The 17,477-nt window shown below is 56.8% G+C and overlaps 1 protein-coding gene across 1 annotated transcript; it reads right to left on the bottom strand.

Moving 5' to 3' along the window:
* Positions 1-1,939: 1,939 nt before the first annotated feature.
* Positions 1,940-15,876, bottom strand: TSKU (tsukushi, small leucine rich proteoglycan). The gene is made up of 2 exons (XM_032359011.1): positions 15,719-15,876; positions 1,940-4,454 (listed from the first exon to the last, which is right to left on the bottom strand). Exon 2 carries the CDS (start codon positions 4,444-4,446, stop codon positions 3,385-3,387), a length of 1,062 nt encoding a protein of 353 aa, XP_032214902.1. The 5' UTR covers positions 4,447-4,454; positions 15,719-15,876; the 3' UTR covers positions 1,940-3,384.
* Between the last annotated feature and the right edge of the window lie 1,601 nt (positions 15,877-17,477).

Genomic DNA, 17,477 nt, shown 5'->3' on the forward strand with positions numbered 1-17,477 from the left:
CCTTTGTGATGTTCTTCAGTCCCGAGTCATTTTTCAAAATAGGAGTCAAAGACTACCTGCTTCTGTGGTCTATTTCCTAGTTCTGTTTTCAGTGAAGCCGGGAACAAGCATTTACTTGTGCCGGGCACTGGGCTTGATTCTTTACAGACGTTGCTTCATTTACTCATACAATCCTGTGGAGGGAGATATTTCCATCCCCCTTCTCCAGGTTCAGAGAGGTCAAGTGATGTGGCCAAAGTCTCACAGCCGGTTCTTTATGGACCCAAGATTTTAATGAATGCTTTCCTGTGAACTCAAAAACGCGATCTTTGCACTCATCTCTATAATTCTGTAAGGTTCTAATGTCCTCATTCTCGGCCCCAGGACCCCAGGAGGGCAGCCTGTAACAGCATGAAGGCAGCGTGCCTAGTGGGATGAGCTGCTGGCCCTGCGAACTGCGCAAGTCTGCCTTGGCCTCCGGGTGCGGCCCCCGGAACCCGGAACTTCGGACAGGGTGTGTCTAGCCACATGCGGCCACATGGTGGCGCTGCGGGCTGGGAGCCTCTGGAGGGGCGCGTGGATGCTGGGTTCGGTAAGGGCAGCTGACCAGAGAGGCTTCTCCTCTCCCCCAGGGTTTGCAGGAGGCCAGCGCCGTGGAATGTGCGGGGTAATGCCCCACAGAAGGCACAGTATGACGGTCCCACCCTCACTCGTGGAGCTTCAGTCCCCCCGCTTTTGCAGATGTGACGCTGCAACCCAGGGCAGAGGTGACCTGCCCCAGAACTCAGGTATCTTCTGCAGGAGGCCTAGCCTCCCCACAGTGCCTTCAGCACTGCTTTGCACCTTTTATTTTTGTAATTTAGTACTTTTTGTCCCCATTTGAAAGATAACTACATTCCATGTGCCCCCTCCTCCCACCCTTCAAGGACTTAGGGAGGGCCAAGCCTCACTGGGTTAAAGTCCCTAGGATCCTTCCCCCTGCCCCTGCATTTGAAGGCTCTTTTGTCCCAGGGGATGAGGGAGGGATAGAGAACCAATCTGAGGACCATGAGTGTTGAGGTCTCACACAGATACCTACTCCCATATTGACTGATGGGTGCTAGCCTCCCACCTGGGGGTGGGGGAGGAGGGGTTAAGTGACATGATGGGCAAGCATCCCAGCCATACTTGTAGCCTGAATATTCTGGGTCCTGTGCCATTGTTCACCCATGACCCCCTCCTTGTGTCATCCCCCTCAGTCCAGGCTCACTTGTCCTCAGCTCTGTGGACCTGCCTCCTCCAGAAAGACTTCCTAGCCCCACCACAGGGCTCTTACAGCTCTCTATGCAGCTCTTATGGTCAGGTATCTTTTGTGTGTCCTTCCCACTCACACCCGAAGAACATGAGTCCCCGGGCACAGAGTAGGTAGCAGAAAAAAGCTTGTCATTGTCATTGATGATGGTGATGGATGTTCCCGCAGACCTTGGCCAGTTAGAAGGAACAACTTAGAGACAGCAGAGGCATTCTGATAAGCTGGAAGCAAGCTCCAGGGACTGGAAGTATGCAAACAGGAGTCAGGGTCCTGCAGCAGTCAAAATGCCAAGCAGAAACCAAGTACTGCTGGAGCTCAGGAAGGGGGAAGGGGGACCACAGGGAAAGCTCTGAGGAGGTGAGGGAGGAACCAAGTTTATTAGAGTGGGAAGGAGCTGAGCGGCGGGGATGACGGAAGGACAAGGCCCCAGAGGAAGAGCCTGAGCAAAGGCAAGAGGCGTGCCAGGGCCTGACACATCACGGAGCTGGGGCAGTGGGGAGAGGGGAGATGGCTAGACAGGGCAGCAGCCACAGTGAAAGGAACAGCCCATTCCTGACTGGCTCCCTCGTGTCAGCTCACTGTCCCAATCCTGCGAAGCTCCTGGGCTTTTCTGGGAGAACAGGCTGCCCAAGACCTGGCCGTGGATGCAGGTTGAAGGATGGAAAGAGGGACACTTTATAGTGTTTATTCAATCAAGGACCAGTTAGGTGCAGGATAGGGCTGGTGGGAGAGGACAGAGCTCTCATTGTTCTGTGGGCATCTCTGTGAGACCAGCCCCCCGAGGCCCAATGGGCCAATACTCTTGGCTACCACCAAACACCTCCTCCCTCAAAGCATCCCCAGGACACAGTATTACAAAAGTGAACAAATGCAGTGCTTTTCTTCTTTTTACAAATGACACATTTCCATCCCCTGCCGGCAGGGGTGGGGAGGTTGGGGGGTTGAAGTGACAGGCCATTACAAAGACAACAACTTTTATAAAATAAAGACTAAGGACAGAGCCCAGGGCTGGGGAGCTCAGACGCCACCTGGGGTGGACAGCATGAACTCTGATGGGGGTACCTGCCTCCTGATGGATGGGGGAAACAGGCCATGGGGCTCAGGGTCAGTGGGGGCTGAATCCGGGAGGCTCCTGGGGGTTTCCGGGACTGCATGGACTCCTTGCCGAGTCCATTAGAGGTGGTATGCGTCAGGGCTCAATGGATGAATTTCCAGTTGCTGCGGGACCCCATGCCAGAGTGGGACACTGGTAGGGTTGGGACTGGCATGTCTCATGTTTCCAGAGGCTCCGCGGAGAGCTGACTGAACCTGTGCCACATGGCTGGTTACAGGGCCCAGAGGCCCACTTCTGAGGCCCTTGCCTGTCCTGGGAATGACAGGGAAAGGGCACACATGGCTGGATGGCGGAGCCCAGGAAGGGGACAGAGGGCATGATTTAGAGAAGACAGAAAAGTGCAAAGGGCCTCGCTGGGAGGCAGGGCTCTGGGGCCAGCCATGCCTTTGTCGTAGTACCTCTGATTAGCCATGTTCCTTCTCCAGACCTCATCTGTCACCTTGAGGAGGTGCACTTGATTTTTTCTCTAGTCCCTTCCATGACTAAGGTTCTACCCAGGGTCCTAGAGGAAAAGAAAAGGATCAGATGGGCCTCATGTGCCCAGAGCGAAGAGGGGGGCTATCTCGTAAAAGCAGCCCATGCCCCTGAGTGACTGAACCGGGGGCCCCAGGGGATGCTCAGCCATGGGCCTGACCTCCACCCTGCAGAAGGAGCTCCCTTCCACCCTCCTCTTGTCACGGATCAGGTTGGCCCAGGCCTGAGGGAAGGCACTTTGGTGACAAGTGGGGAAGGACAGCAAGGGACTGCTGTCTGGTTTGGCATCGAAGACCTAGTTATGGTTTGGAGGACAACATGGAAAGAGTGACCAGACTTTGCTTCTGGGTGCTGGGCCCACTCCAAAGCCTCTCCCTCGGCCCACAGCTCTCTTCCGATGCTGCTGCCCCAGAGGCCGGCAGGGTCCCCCCACTCCCTGGCATTGGCACACAAAATTATAAGTTACCCAGGACCCTAGGGAGCCCAGAGCGGCAGTCTGTTATGTGTCCCCAGGCAACACCATTTGTCACAAAGCGTCGGGGCCCTTAGCAGCCGGTTCCTGGGTGTCTACGCAGTGCAGGGCCACCTTGGGGCTGGAGCCTGGCTGCCGGGGGTAGGCGCCCTCGCGCACCAGCCGCCGGCACCGCATGGCCTGGCCCACGCTGATGCTCTGCAGGGCGGGCAGGTGGAGTAGCAGTGGCTCCGGCAGAGGCACCAGGCCCGTGCCTGACAGGTCCAGCTCCTGCAGGGAGCCCAGGCCCGAGAAGACCTCAGCTCCCGCCCATGTGAGCTTCGGGTTGCCCGAAAGGTCCAAGACCTGCAAACTCTGCAGCTCCTGGAAGCCATAGGGTGCCAGCTGCGGGAGACCCTGTAGGCTGCCCAGTGACAGGTGCGTCAGGCCTGCCAGCCCCCGGAAGGCGCCTGGGCCAACAACAGCCAGTGGGTTCCCATCCAGGCTCAGGTAGCGGAGGGGCAGGTCCCGGAGGTCTGGAACGGAGTGGAGCCGGTTCCAGGCCAGGTTCAGGCTCTGGATGGTGGGCGCGGGAGGGCCGGCCCCTGCAGAGTGGGGTGTCAGGCGGTGGAGGAGGTTGTGCGAGAGGTCCACGTGCAGTGCCCGGCCCTGACTGTGGGTCGTGAAGGCGGACACCGAGACCTCCCGGAGCCGGTTGTGGCTGAGATTCACGTCGCTCAGGGGTGAGCTGGTGAAGCTCTCTGTCGGCAGGGCTGCCAAGCCATTGTGGCTGATGTCAAGCGATTCCAGGTAGCGAAGGCGGGAGAAGGCAGTGGGCGAGATGCTGGTGAGCAGGTTGTGGCTGAGGTCCAGACCTGCCAGAGTGGTGTAGCCTGGCCCGGCCAGCACCGACTCATTCACAGTTTCCAGTCGGTTGGAGGACAGGTCCAGGTGGGCTGTGTCCAGGGGGATGGGCACGGGCATGATGTGGGGGCCCAGGCCACTGCAATCCACGCGGGTCAGGCTGAAGCTGTCGAAGAGGCCAAAGGTCTCCACGTCGCATTGGCATCCAGGGAAGCACGGCCGGGTTGTTTGGGCCCCACTCACAGCTAGCAACAGCAGCAGGGGCCACGGCATGGTGGGGGCTGGAAAGAGAGCCACAGGTGAGGGATGGCGGCAGGCTTCCCATACCAGACGGTTCTCGCCCAACCACGGAAGCCATAAGCCAGTGTATCTAGGCATGGCTGACCACTGCCACCACCAGTTCTGTCCTCCCAGAACGCTTCCCCTGAACGCTCTTCCTCATACAGTTCCTGGTCCCCACTCCTCTTTGGCCTTGGTCTCTCCATCTGTACAGAGAAGGGGTTAGGCCAGATCGCTGAAGCAGTGGAACACTTTCTTTAAAAAAGATTGGCAGGTAAAAGCAGCCAAGCTCTGGTTGACATGAGGGTGGGGCCTTGGAACCTTCCAGGCCTGCTTACCACCCTGCTGGAAACCTCCTGAACTGGATGGGTCTTTGGCTGGCCTCTCCAGCTCTGATGGGCTAGGGTGCTCCATCCACCTCTGCTGAGCCAGTGCTGGGGGCCATGCTATCTGGTCCCCCTTAACCCTCACAGTGACACCAACTAAGATGTAGAAGGTTTGGAAAATCATGCTCGGCCACATGTATGGGGCGGGGGTGGGGGTGAGGGTGGGGAAGGACCTGGATGGAGTACAGAGGAAGCATGACTCACTGTCGTGGTTTGGCCATGTCTGAGCCATGTCTGAGACCCACACTCCATCCCCCGAGACTGAAGTCTTTCCCTGCAAGGGGACCTGCAATATCCATCCCCACCCTACCCCTTTTGTGGGTACAATAGCCGAGTCCCTAGTCCCGAGTCCCCTCCTTGGCCTGTCCTCCAGAGGCAGAATCCTTGTTCCCACTTGGGACCCTGTGTCTCAACTTCAGATGGGCTCTGGGGACACCCGTCCCAAGCCCCTTCCCCCTTGCCCTATCCCTCCCCACATCTAATACAGCTTGCCCTTCCTTTAACCCAGGGAGGGCAGCTGGGCTGGTTCCTTCATTATCCAGATGAAGAACTAGAGGCTCAGAGAGGACCCGGGTTTTTTCCCAAACTAGTGAAAGCAGGGCAGGATTAGAACCCAGGCCTTCCCAGTTCTAGTTCCCTCTTTTCATCTGCTTCCCCCAGCAGGGCTGGTGAGGTGGCCAGCAGAGACATGCCCAAGAGGGGTTTTTTTCCCCTGACACATGCCGTGCCTCAGTTTCCCTCCCTGTACAATCATAACAGTAGCTGTCAGCCATGCCAGGCACTCCACGTAGGCTGTCACACTCATTCCTCACACCCACACACACCTGTGTGACCCGAGTCTGAGTTCACACCTACTGCAGCTCTGCGGACAGAGGTGCCGAGGGAGAGGCTTGCAGGGGACTAAGAGAGGGTTGAGTAGGGAAGGCCTCTCACTGCCCAGTCTGGTGTTACCCCCTCTTGCCACATAGTGGCCACTCTGCCTGGGGGGACAGAGGGCACCCAGGGTCACCCCAGCAGGTCTCTTCTCCTGGGGTGGCCCTGCCCTGCCCCACTGCCCAGTCTCCCCCACAAACCCTCCTACTGGCCCTCAAGGTGGGGTGGGTGGGGAGGAGCTGCGGGATAGCATTACCAGCCACACATGAAACTGAAGGGGGCAGCCATCCGATCCGGACTCTGGCTCGGGCAGAGGCGGTGAGAAGTGGGGCTCTTCTGTCTCCCCCTATGTGGGCCTCCTCTCTCCCCACCCCTTTCTTTTGTAGAGTCCAATTTGAGGATTAAACCCGGCCCAGGTGCATCCTGGGCTTGGTCCCAACTGAGGCGGGACAGAGTGTTCCAATGTCTGGGACCAAAAGGAAAATATTGAGTTGCTCTAGGCCCCCTTTGTTCTGCTGGGTTAGCTTCTCACCCCAGGGGTTCATTACCACTCAGAGCCCCACCTTCCCTGCCAAGCTGATCTGCCCATACGCACCCTTCCTGGGGTTTAAACAACCCCCCCACCCCCCACCACAGGCCCCTGCGGTTACCCTCTGGTTCCCAAAGGTGATTATACAATGTGCCTATTAAATGCCAGATGGCCCCTCGTGAGCTCCTGCTTATGTAACCCGCGGCCTGAACACAGCCCAAACCCTCTCCCCAGAGCAGGGGCCTCTCACCGCGCTCTCCAGGCCTCCGCCTCTCCTCCCCACCGCAAGGCGGTCATCCCCGCCCTGCCCTCTTCACACGAGGTGATTCAACTCAACTCCCACCGAAGTGCAATGCAAACTAGGAAGGGCTGGGCACAAAGGCAAGGTGGTCATTACCAGCCACTGGAGGCAGGACAGCTGACTAAAGGGAGCAAGAGCACAGACCAAGACCCACCTGTGTAACTGTACTTGTGGGTGCTCCCTCAGCACCCCAGACAAGGTCCTCCCCAGCCCTGCGCAGCGGCCGCCTCTGCCGGGGGCCCAGTTCTGTGCTAGGCCTGGACATTCCCAGTGGCAAGTGCTGACGGGGGCAGTCTGAGCCGGTCCCCAAGACGGGCCAGTGCTGGACTGGCATTTGCTCCCACATCTGCGGTCACAACAGAAGGTCAGCCATCTTGGATCCATTTTAGAGGACATGGAGGATGAGAACTGAACTCTGGCCTTGGTAATCTCCAAACTGGTTCGGTTTAAGTGGAACTCGCACTTCTGTACTTTGCTGGGAAAGGAGAAGGGCAGCGGCCAGAGTGCTCGGGCCAGGCTCCACGGTCTTTAATACTCAGTGGCCCTGGGCTTTCATGAGCTCACAGCAGAGCTCAGAGGCCTCTCTGGGGTGTCCCAGGCAGTGGAGAGAAAGGAGAAGCCCCCGAGATGCCTTTGCCTTAAGACTTTGGATGTGTGGGCTGGTGTCTAAGAGTCCATGACCCTGTCCTGCCCAGAGGAGATCCCCTCTGGGGTAACATAAGGAGGGGTGACTTTGCACACGAGTGTCTCAGAGATGCTAGGGCCCGGCACTGTGGCTCCAAGCCCTTAGCAAAAGCCTCAGGAGCCAAGGGGAAGGCAGAACTTTCTCAGAGGGGAGACTGAGGGAAAATAAGGAATATTCTGGCCAGGGGCGTGGGCTGTTTATAGTTTACAAAAGGCCTTTTTGCTCTTTAGATGCTGTGAGGGCCGCAGAATGGGGTGTGCCACCCTACCCTGGAGTGATAAGGAGCCTGTGACCTATCGTGCAGTGACTTGTCCACAGCACCCCCGTGAGGTGATGGTGGCCCATATTCAGCCTCCTGTCTTCTGATTCCAGGCTAGGGCTTCCCAGCCCACTCAGGATGGCTGGTGAAGTCTCCTAGGGATCTTACAGAGGCCACAGAAATCAAGCTCAAAAAAGTCTGTGGCTTCACAGAGGGGGCCGATGCCATAATGCTAGGTATCATAAGGATAGACTGCATGTCTAGGAAAATCTTAACTATGCACTAAAAACAAAAACAAAAACAAACACAACCAACCCAAATCCTAATTTTGGAAGTCCAGAAGAAAATATATCCATGCCACAGTAGTTTTTCATTAGGTGGTAGAACTTTAAGCAATTTCAACACTTCTTAGTCTCCTTTTCTCCCCCTATTTCCTCTCTTACAGGAGAAATATACATGAAACACACTGATAAACACACTAACAGAACCTCCTAAAAGACCATGGCCACCTCTGCATTCTCTGATCTTGGCTAGCCACAATCTCTGAGCCTTACTCTCCCCATCTGTAAAATGGACACGTGAATAGCCAGCTCACAGGACTGTGGAAGACATGAACTAGAAAGGTGGCAATGAGGCCCCTGGCAGGCTTCCTAGCACATGGGAAGACTGCAGTGTGGGCTACCCTGTCTTTCCCCACAAGACAGGGAGCAGGTGGGTGGGAGCCAGCAGGCGGGCCTGACCCATCTCTCTTCCTCCTTCCTTCAGCACATGCATGAAACATGTCCAAGCTCTTATCAGCACCCCCTGGAAGAGCAGTTCTTTTCTGGGAGGCATGCTGTTTCTCCACAGGGCTGCTGGATGGAAGAAGGGATGAATAATGTTGAGTTCATTGAGTTTCCTTGACAGAAACCACCAGCTTCCACTTTGTGGAGAGGAAAGGCCTTCACAGAGAGCCAGAAACCTTGGACACTGACTTGCAGTGTGAACCGGGCAAGTCACTTTACCTCTTCAGACGGGTTCCTTAGACTATGAATCTGGGATGGTAATGATGGTCCCATGGACCTCAGAGGGGGACAGGTGTGAAGATGAGACTGGGAAGCAGAATATTCCCATAGAGAAATGAGGGCCCAGGGGGTGGAGGCCACGTGATGGAAAGATGGCACCTTTCCAGCTGACCTACAGCCATATCCACTATGGAGGTCACCGCTCAATCCCAGCACTGCAGCCTGGGGGTACCTGCACAGGGCCCCAGAGCTTTTCCTGACATGGTGCTCTGGGAGGCCTCTACCTACTGGTGAGCATTGGCCCTCCAGATGAGAACTGTCATTCTGGGATCCATTCCTGGCTCTGAAGGAGCTACAAGCCTGGGAGCTGTTGATGTGCTAACCTGGGCGACCTGCGGAAGTGACTTCCACTCTCAGCCCATCTTCTCACCTAAAATGGAGACAACAACCCCTCCCTCAAGGGGTCACTGTGACTACCAGAGACCACAGTGCCAGGACATGACTGATGGGCAGATGACGAGTGCTTGTGCTTCCTCCCTCCGAGGGCCCTCCCCCATCCTCTTCACCTCTCTCTGGGGGCTGAAGGGGAGGCAACAGATGACCGTACATGGTGACAATACAGACCCTGGAGGACAGCCAGGAGCCCCGGCCTGGTCTGCTCACTCTTGTGGAGGAGTCCCCTCTCCTCCTTGAGCCTCAGTTCCTGTGGCTTCACAGTGAGAGGTACAGCCCAGCAGCCCCAGCATCTCGGGAGGTCATCATGTACCAGAGGCATTTACTAAATCTCTACTAAGTGCAGGACACTGAGCAAGACCATGAGAGGTGCATGCTGGGTGGAAGTCGGGGGAACCAGGTCCCTGTCCTCACAAGGCTTACAGACCAGCAGCGGAGACAGGAGAACAAGTCGGAACAAGATCGCTACCATCTGTCCTGCACCCAGGAAAACAGGATTCTCGTGCCCAGTGTGCTGCTAGCTGTGTGACCTTCATGGTTTTTTCTTTCTTTCTTTGAGTCTCAGTTTTCCCATCTGAGTAAAACAGTACAGACTCTGCCTCCCTCTGGGACCTGTGACTGACCCTGGGAAGAAAGGGAAAGGCAGACAGGTGGACCCCATTGAAAGCAATGGAGGGAAAGGATCTTTGGCCTGAGATGCATCACTTCTTTTCCAAACCCTGACCTGCAGATAAAAGACACTGGTCAGCCAGCCTACAGAACACAAGGGCTTAGAAACTACCCACCTTGGGCTGGGGGTACACAGCATAATGTCCTCTGGGCAAGGCCACTGTGCCTCTAAGGAAAGTTGGCCCATGGCCCTGTGAGGTCAGACGACAAAGCCGTGTGACTATTTACTAACAGACTCCAGGCAGCTCTCCCTACTGTGACAGCGAGGGCCTGCTCAGACAACCCCCAGGACAGGTGTGGCCACATCACTCCCCTTCCCCAAACCCTCCCAACCTCTCCTTTTGCCTACAGATATCAAGTTCACCCTGGCATGGAGGCACGCTGTCCCCACAGTCTCCCCTCCCCCAGCTGAGTCCCCATCTTGATCTGAACCTACAGTAAGGAGCTCTGAACCACTCTTGGCCCTTGCACAGCTCTTCCTCAAACTTGGATACTTCAGGGTGGGAAACTGGAAAGTCCCCCAGAGATCCTGGGTAACTGGTAATGATGACAAGGAAATGGCAAAGCAGGGCCCAGGACCCAGTGCCTGACTGCGGCCAGCGGCCCCCGCATCCACCTGGCCTGCTGTGGCCCTGCCTGCGGAACAAAGCCTGTTCTGTCTACTCGGGCCCCAGAGTCGTATCCCGCAGCTGGGGCCTCTCCCACCATCCGTGTGCCTCCCTAGGGTGCACACTACATTCTCTCCTGTGATTACCTGCCTGGCTCCTGACTTCAAGCATGGGTGGCTTGGGGCAGCAACTCACCTTCTTCACCTGTTCGTCCCTTCCCCCTCCTGGGGTCGGAGCCAGGCCTGGAGGCCACGGCAGACACTGTCGGGGGGAGGAACAGGCCAGCAATTCAGGCTCAATGGCTGGACTCAGACCCAGGTGTAAGGCCAGCCCCATGCCTGTGTGCCTTGGGCAAGTATCAACCTTGTTGGGTCTCAGTGTCTTCAATAGGAATGAAGACAGTTAGTCAAAGCATTATGGGAGAGTGTGGGAAACACTCAGTTCCACATCTGTCACATCCTAAGAGCTCCATGCTTGGTAGTCGATGATGGCGATAATTTATGAAGCTTCCAAAAGGCAATGACCATGTTACTCCATCCAAGGAGCCAGTGCAGCGCCAGGCACCCAGCAGGTCTGTGACTGCTTGTACTAACATTCTCTGGACAGTGTGCTGGCCCCGGCTGGCCAGGCTCCAAACTCCTTCCTCCTTCTCTGAAACTGATCCAGAGCTTAGGGTTCCGGCTTAGGCCTTCCTGGCTCCAGGTGCCTGCCTCTGGAGCCGCACTGCAGCATCTCTGGGCCAAAGATTTGCCAGCTCCTCACCACAACTCCAAGAGGGAGCCCCTGGCACAGGAATGGGGTGGGCGGAAGGCTAGCCTTGGCCTGGACAAGGGTCCCAGCACCCATCTGAGACAGGCTGCTCTCTGCCAGGAGCTCACTTGAGCTAATGTCAGTGAAATCCCCAGGTGGAAATTCCATGAACATCCTGTCCCCCTACCCCCACTTAGTCAGCTCTGGAAACGCAAGGCAGAAAGAATTTTAGGTCCTAGAGGGCTGACTCTCCCAACAGAATCGCTAATGCCACACATCTGTACAAACACATCAGTTTACCCTGCACCTTCTACATCACTGTCTTGACCATGGACCAAAGACCACAGTCCTTGACCATGAAGGTCACTGTCCCTATTTTGCAGACGAGGCTCTCATGCTTCAGCTGGGTAGTAGAGGAACCAGGTCTCTCACCCAGATATCTGAGCTCGAAATCCCTCCTTATGCCACTGAGACTCAACTTACAAAAGGGCCCGTGAAGGCAATGGCTAGAGCTGGTCATGCTGGACTGTAATTACATTTATCAGTCTGTCCTGTGAGCAGGGATGGAGTCAGATGGATTTTTATGTCCTGACAGAGCACTGGGGCTGGCACAGAGCACTGGACACTGTACTAGGCATTCAGAATACTACCACTGCACGAGAGGACACCTCTTGACCTTTCGGATTTCTCAACTATGATCCGTTTGGTCACCTTGCAAGCTCGGCAGGTTAGATGGCACGTGTCTCTCTTACAGTCACGTGAAGAGACCCAGAGAGGTTCAGTGATCTGTGTGGAGTCACACAGCCAGTGAGGATCAGGGCTGGACTCAGGATCCAAATACTCTCCCAGGCTCCTCTATGACATTATCCCTGGTACAGCTGGGCCCAGCAACCTTGCTGGAGGAGGATGATCTACAGGGGAATGGGCAAGGCTCCCAAGACTTTTTTCTGTCCAGCGTGTCTTCTTTCTGAAGCTTGCCAAGTCCCCTTTGGTGAGAGACAGCACGTGTAGACTCACAGGGAGGCAGTCTGGGGCAGAGGAATGGGTTTTCCAGCCTGGCAGACTGTGCTCCAACCCCACAGTGCCTCTCCTGTGAGGGGGCTCGCATGTGCCCTCACCCCTGAGTCAGAGGCTTCCTCGGTAACAAAACATGGTGAGAATTCTCATATTGCTCCCAGCAAGTCACTGGAAGGATTACACAAAGTAAAATGAAGAAGACTCAGTCCCAGGCCAGGCACGCACTGGTGCTCACAGTAGGTGGGTTTTTGCCCCCTAATGTTCCTGCTTTCAGGGGCCAGGAAAGAAAAAGGAGCTGCAACACCAGCAGATCTAAAGGTGAAGCAGGGGCAGAGTTTAAAGAATCCCATCCAGGGCCCAGCCTGGGCTACAAATGCTGACCAGACCTGTCAGGGACTTGGGAAGTGGGTTTGGAAAGGTTGCAGAGGCCGAAGCAGGCTGAAACAGGTGTGTCACCTGTGACAGAATGAGGACAGAACGAGAATTGGCGTCTATCCCTGGGTAGGTAGGTTCCCATCTTCCCCTCTCTCACCCCCAAGCCAGGCAGTGAGCTTGCCCTGCCCAGGTTCAGCTCAGGAGGCCTCCTGGCCTGGACTGCTACAATGGCCTTGTTCCTAGCCTCCTGCCTCCAATTGTCAGCCTTACTGGTCACTGGAGTACAATCCCAACAGAAGACTAGGACCTCACCATTGCTTCCACTTAAAAGCCAACACACAAAGATGGCTTGCCAGACCAGAAGCCTATTTTGCCTCTAGGGCCCCACACCTTTGCACAGGTTGTTTCCTCTGATGAAGATGATGAGATGACAGAGATGCCCTCCTTTTCTTTGTCTACCATGCACTGTCCCCCTAGGCTCCTATGGCCTCTGGGCTGCTTGCTTATAGCAAAGTATGATACACTTTGTGGTCTTGACTGTCTTCGGATCTGTGTCCTGCCCATCTCCTATGTGGGGCCTGGCCACGTGAAAGGGGATAAACCAGATGAATGAAATGTCCTGGACGAAAAGCTTCCCGCTGCTAGTGAGGACAAATCTGGCCCAAGCTTGCAGGAAACATCAGGCTTTGGCAGGTGGTGAAATCAGGTTTAGGACCACAGCTGAAGCTGTCTATGCCTTCCGTTGTCAGTGCAATGCCCCAGGGGAAGGCATACCACAAACCTCTTCTCATTTTGTTAGCACATGTCATTCCTCATCCTATCTGGCATTCACAACAGATCAGTTAGACAGGAATTACTACTACTCACATCTTAAGGATGAGGAGACTGAGAATCAGAGGTAAAGTTACTTGCCCAAGGTCACAGAGCCAGGAAGAAACAAAGCCAGGAAGAAATCTAAGTTCTTGACTCTAACTCTGCCTGCAGACTGGCCTGCCAGTCTCCAGCATTGCCCTCGAGCCAGAGGAATTTTTCTTGGAATTACCAAGCCCATCCTATTATGCCTGCTTAAACCCTCCAGCAGCTCTCCACCACCTGCAGGTACAAATCCCAGCTCCTAGGCCCAGCATTCAAGGCCCTCATATGGGGTCCCTCCCTTCCCTCCCAGCAGAATTCTGGTCCCCAGCCCACACCAACACATACCTCCAATCTGATAGTCTGCAATGCTGACCACCTCTCTGCTGTTTTCAGAATACACAGCCACAAAGTGCTGTTCCCTCAGTGGAAGACACTTCCTGCCTGCCAGGAACAGTCCCCTGGCCTCCCTCCGTTGCTGCATCCCAGCCTTCCCTTTCCCAGGCTGCAGGGGCTCCAGGCCCACCTCACTTCATCCCTCCCTAACTTCAAAGCCACCTTCCCTCCCCCCCATTCAATACAGCACTGCCTGGAGACAGAATGGAGGTGTGCACCAAAAAATCAAAGTGTTGGGGCCCCTGGGTGGCTCAGTGGGTTAAGCCTCTGCTTCAGCTCAGATCATGATCTCAGGGTCCAGGGATCCAGCTGGACATCAGGCTCTCTGCTCAGCCGGGAGCCTGTGTCCTCTCTCTCTCTCTGCCTCTCTGCCTACTTGTGATCTGTCTGCCAAATAAATTTAAAAAAAAATCTTAAAAAAAAAAAATCAAAGTGTTTCCAGTTTCTGGGGTCTCAACCAGTCAGCCACAACAGAAAGGGAGGGGAGTTGTCAACACCTTCCTTTCCAGAAGGGAAACTGAGACACGGAAAGGGGAAAAAAAGCGCCAGCAGTTGCCTCCTTCCTAGGTGAGTGGCTTGTGGCCCTCCTTCACATCTGCAGCATCCCCAAAACTCCGCGTTAAAGACGAGGGTAGGGGATGAGAGGACGGGGAGGGATAGTGTTAGAGCTATCTCTGCGACTCCACATCAAAGGCCCAGCAGGCTCCCACCGCTGAGGACTCCCTCTTGGTCAGACCTAGGCTCCACAAGTCTGGACTAATCTTAAGGGTAGAGCAGGCAGAAGGATCGGAGAAGTTCCTGAGTCACCTCCTCCTCCCGGCCAAGTGTGGGCGGCACGGCTCAGTCCGAATTCCGCAGCGCGGGTAATCCCGACTGCACGATCGGCGCCCAGAGGGGAGTTCTCTGGCTCCCACCGACGGCAGGGTGACTGCGACCCCGAGAGGCTGAGCAACTCGCCCAGAGCCGTATTGTGGGCTCATAGCTGTCCCACTGGGAACCAGTAGGTGCCGGGATCCCAGAGGCCGTCGCCTCCTCACCTACCAGATCCGAGGGCTGGTCCCCCCACCCGGCGGGGGCGGGACGCTGACGGAGAGCGGATCTCAAAGCGGAGCCGGGGGCTGGGGCCGGCCTCTCGCCAAACAGACACGTCTCTCTCGGTCACATACACTCTCTCCGAGAAGAGCGGGGCTGGCAACACCGCCTGCCATCTCCTCTTCCGTTTCCAGTACACACACACACACACACACACACACACCCGGCCGCCCCCGGCCGCCGGAGCCCAGGACTGACCGCTTACTTCTCTTCTCCCAGCTGGGTCGGCTGGGGTGTCCAGCGCGCTCCGCCCAGCCCCGGCCAGGGCGAGTCCCCTAGCGCGGCTGAACCCCCGCCCCGGCTGACCCCCCGCCCCATCTTATCCCACCCCCTCGCGGCTCTAAGGACCCCAGGAGGAGAAAGAGGGGATGGCTGCAACCCCCCCTGCCCCGGCTGCCGCGGGAGGAGGGCGGGGGCTGTTGCCGGAGGAACCAGTTGAAAAGTTTGAAGTCAAGTCGGGGGCCCGGGTGGACAGCAGGGGAGCAAGGAGTTGGGTGGTGTCTGGCTCTCGGCGCGCACACACTCCACGGACATCCAACCCAGACACGTCGACAGGCACAGACCACGTACGCGGACACACGACGATGAGCCCACCCACACCCACAACCAAACGCGGGCCCACAAAACGTGGACATAGGCACTAAACAGCCACACAAAGCCACGGACACACAAAGGCGCACGCAGATGCACATCCCCGGACCCAAATCTACAAAGACCCGCAAACGCGGGATGCACGTGTCCGCACAAAGACCCCAGAGGCGCCAGCCCCCGGCCCGCGCCCAGAGCCTTTGTCTCCTGGAAGCCCTCTCCCCTTGGTACGGGTTCCCTATCCCGGCCGAGCCCCGGGCGCCCCGCAGCCACTGCCGACGCCCTGGATCCAGGAAAAGTTGAGGGGCCCGGGGCCCGCCCCCAGAGTCCAGCGCCGCCTGCCCGCCGGATGGGGAGGCGAGGTTGGGGTCGGGGTTCCGGACCTTTGTCCGCAGCGCGCACTCCCGCTCCGCCGGGACCCACACCCACCTGGAAGCCTGCACCGCAGCCGCCTCGGCGCGCTCACCCAGGCGGCCCAGACGCGGGCCCTCCGGCCGGCGCTTTTCTCGGCTCGGCGCGGCCCGCCCCCCGGCCCCCGCCCGCCGAAGGGAGTCCCCCCACCCGCCCGGCGCCCAGTGGCGGCTCGGGCCCGCCGCCCGACGACCTAGGGAGTGTCGCCAAAGTGCTGGCTTTCCCGGCGCGCGCCCGCCCCGCCCCCCCGGCTGCCTGCGGAGCCCTAGCCGAGCCCGGGTTCCACCCTAGGGAGCGTCTCAAAAGTGCTCACGCAGCTCCCGCCCACTCCAGTCGGCCTGGCTCCCAGCTTCCTGCAAACGGGATCCCTGCCCCCTCCCCCGGAGCGCCTGAGCAACCTCAGCAGATGGCCGCACGGTCGGGAACATCTGGAGGTCGCAGGAGTGTGTGTGTGTGTGTGTGTGTGTGTGTGTGTGTGTGCACGCGTCCTCGCGCGCGAGTGAAAGAGAGAGGGTGGGGGGACGTTGGTAAGAAAGAGATTGGGTGGGTGAGGGTTCCCTCTTCTCCAGCTCATACCCTCGTTTTCTTTAAATGAGTGAAAGAGGTCCAGAGACATTAGTGAGAAGTAGACAAGGAATCTGAAACCGAGAAAGACTGGCTGAAAGACGAACCCGCAGAGGGGAGAGAGAGAGAGACAGGCTTAGGCAGAAAAACTAGCAGGAGAGGAGAGGGAAAGCAGCAGACTTATTTTCTCACCGTGGACTTGTGGTTGGATTTCTAAGAAGGGAAACTGCTTGTGTGACTAGGCACCATTTATTCCTCCCTCTGCAGCTCATCCTTTCTTCACTTCTCTCTGTTTATAAGGTCAGGAAGACAGCCAATAAATAAATAAATAAATAAATAAATAAAAACTTTTAAAAATGGGGATTGGGAGAGAAATAGCCTGGTGGATGCATTCCCAGTGTGGGGCTGGGGAGAGGGGTGAGTTTGGATTTTCCAGTCTACACACCTGGACAGGGGTCACGGGCGGGGGGGCGGGGGGGGAGTTGTCAGGCACCCAGAGGTGGCCCAGGGGTGGAGGGAGGCTTTGGTCTTGAGCCCTGGACCTCCCAGGAACCCCCCTGCTGTGGAGAGGGCCCCTGGGGGCAGAGATTGGACAATGTTCCCCCTTCAGTGGCCCAGTCTTGCACTCCCAGTCTTTTTGCTTCTTACTTCTGTTTTACTTTTCTTCTTTTTTAATGACAAAAGTTGCTTGGGCTTGTAGTGTCTATGTCTGCCCCTCTGCCTGGGAAAGGGGGGAGAGATGGGGAGAAGGAGTGGAGGCCTCTACCTCCGGCTCAGGGGAGTAAAATTGGATCTGCTACAAGGAGCACAAGTGTTCTGGCAAATCCTCCCCTGGGCTCAGTGACTGTGTAGGTCCTGTGGATGGGGCTTACCTGAGCTGAGACCCCGAGACCCTGAAGGTTAGGGAGGTGAGGGGAGAAGGCTAGAAGCCTGGTCTTATCAGTGTGGGAACCGGAAGAGCTCTCCTCTCTCCTCTGCCTCTGCCCATTGTCCTCCCCCAATTAGAAACCCAGCTGCCAGAACTGGGAGGCCAGAGGGCCAAGCAGCCAGACTTCTCATCAGTCTTTGAAAGAGTACCACAGACTTCTTGCATCCACTCACAGCCGAGATCATAATAAATGAGCCGCTGAGTTTCAACTCTGCACCCCCTAAACATTCTCTGTGCAGCCTGGTGCCCTCAGGAGGAAGTCGGGCCCTTCCCAGGCCTTTCACC

Source organism: Mustela erminea, chromosome 9 (genome assembly GCF_009829155.1).
Source record: "Mustela erminea isolate mMusErm1 chromosome 9, mMusErm1.Pri, whole genome shotgun sequence".
Lineage (NCBI taxonomy): Eukaryota > Metazoa > Chordata > Mammalia > Carnivora > Mustelidae > Mustela > Mustela erminea.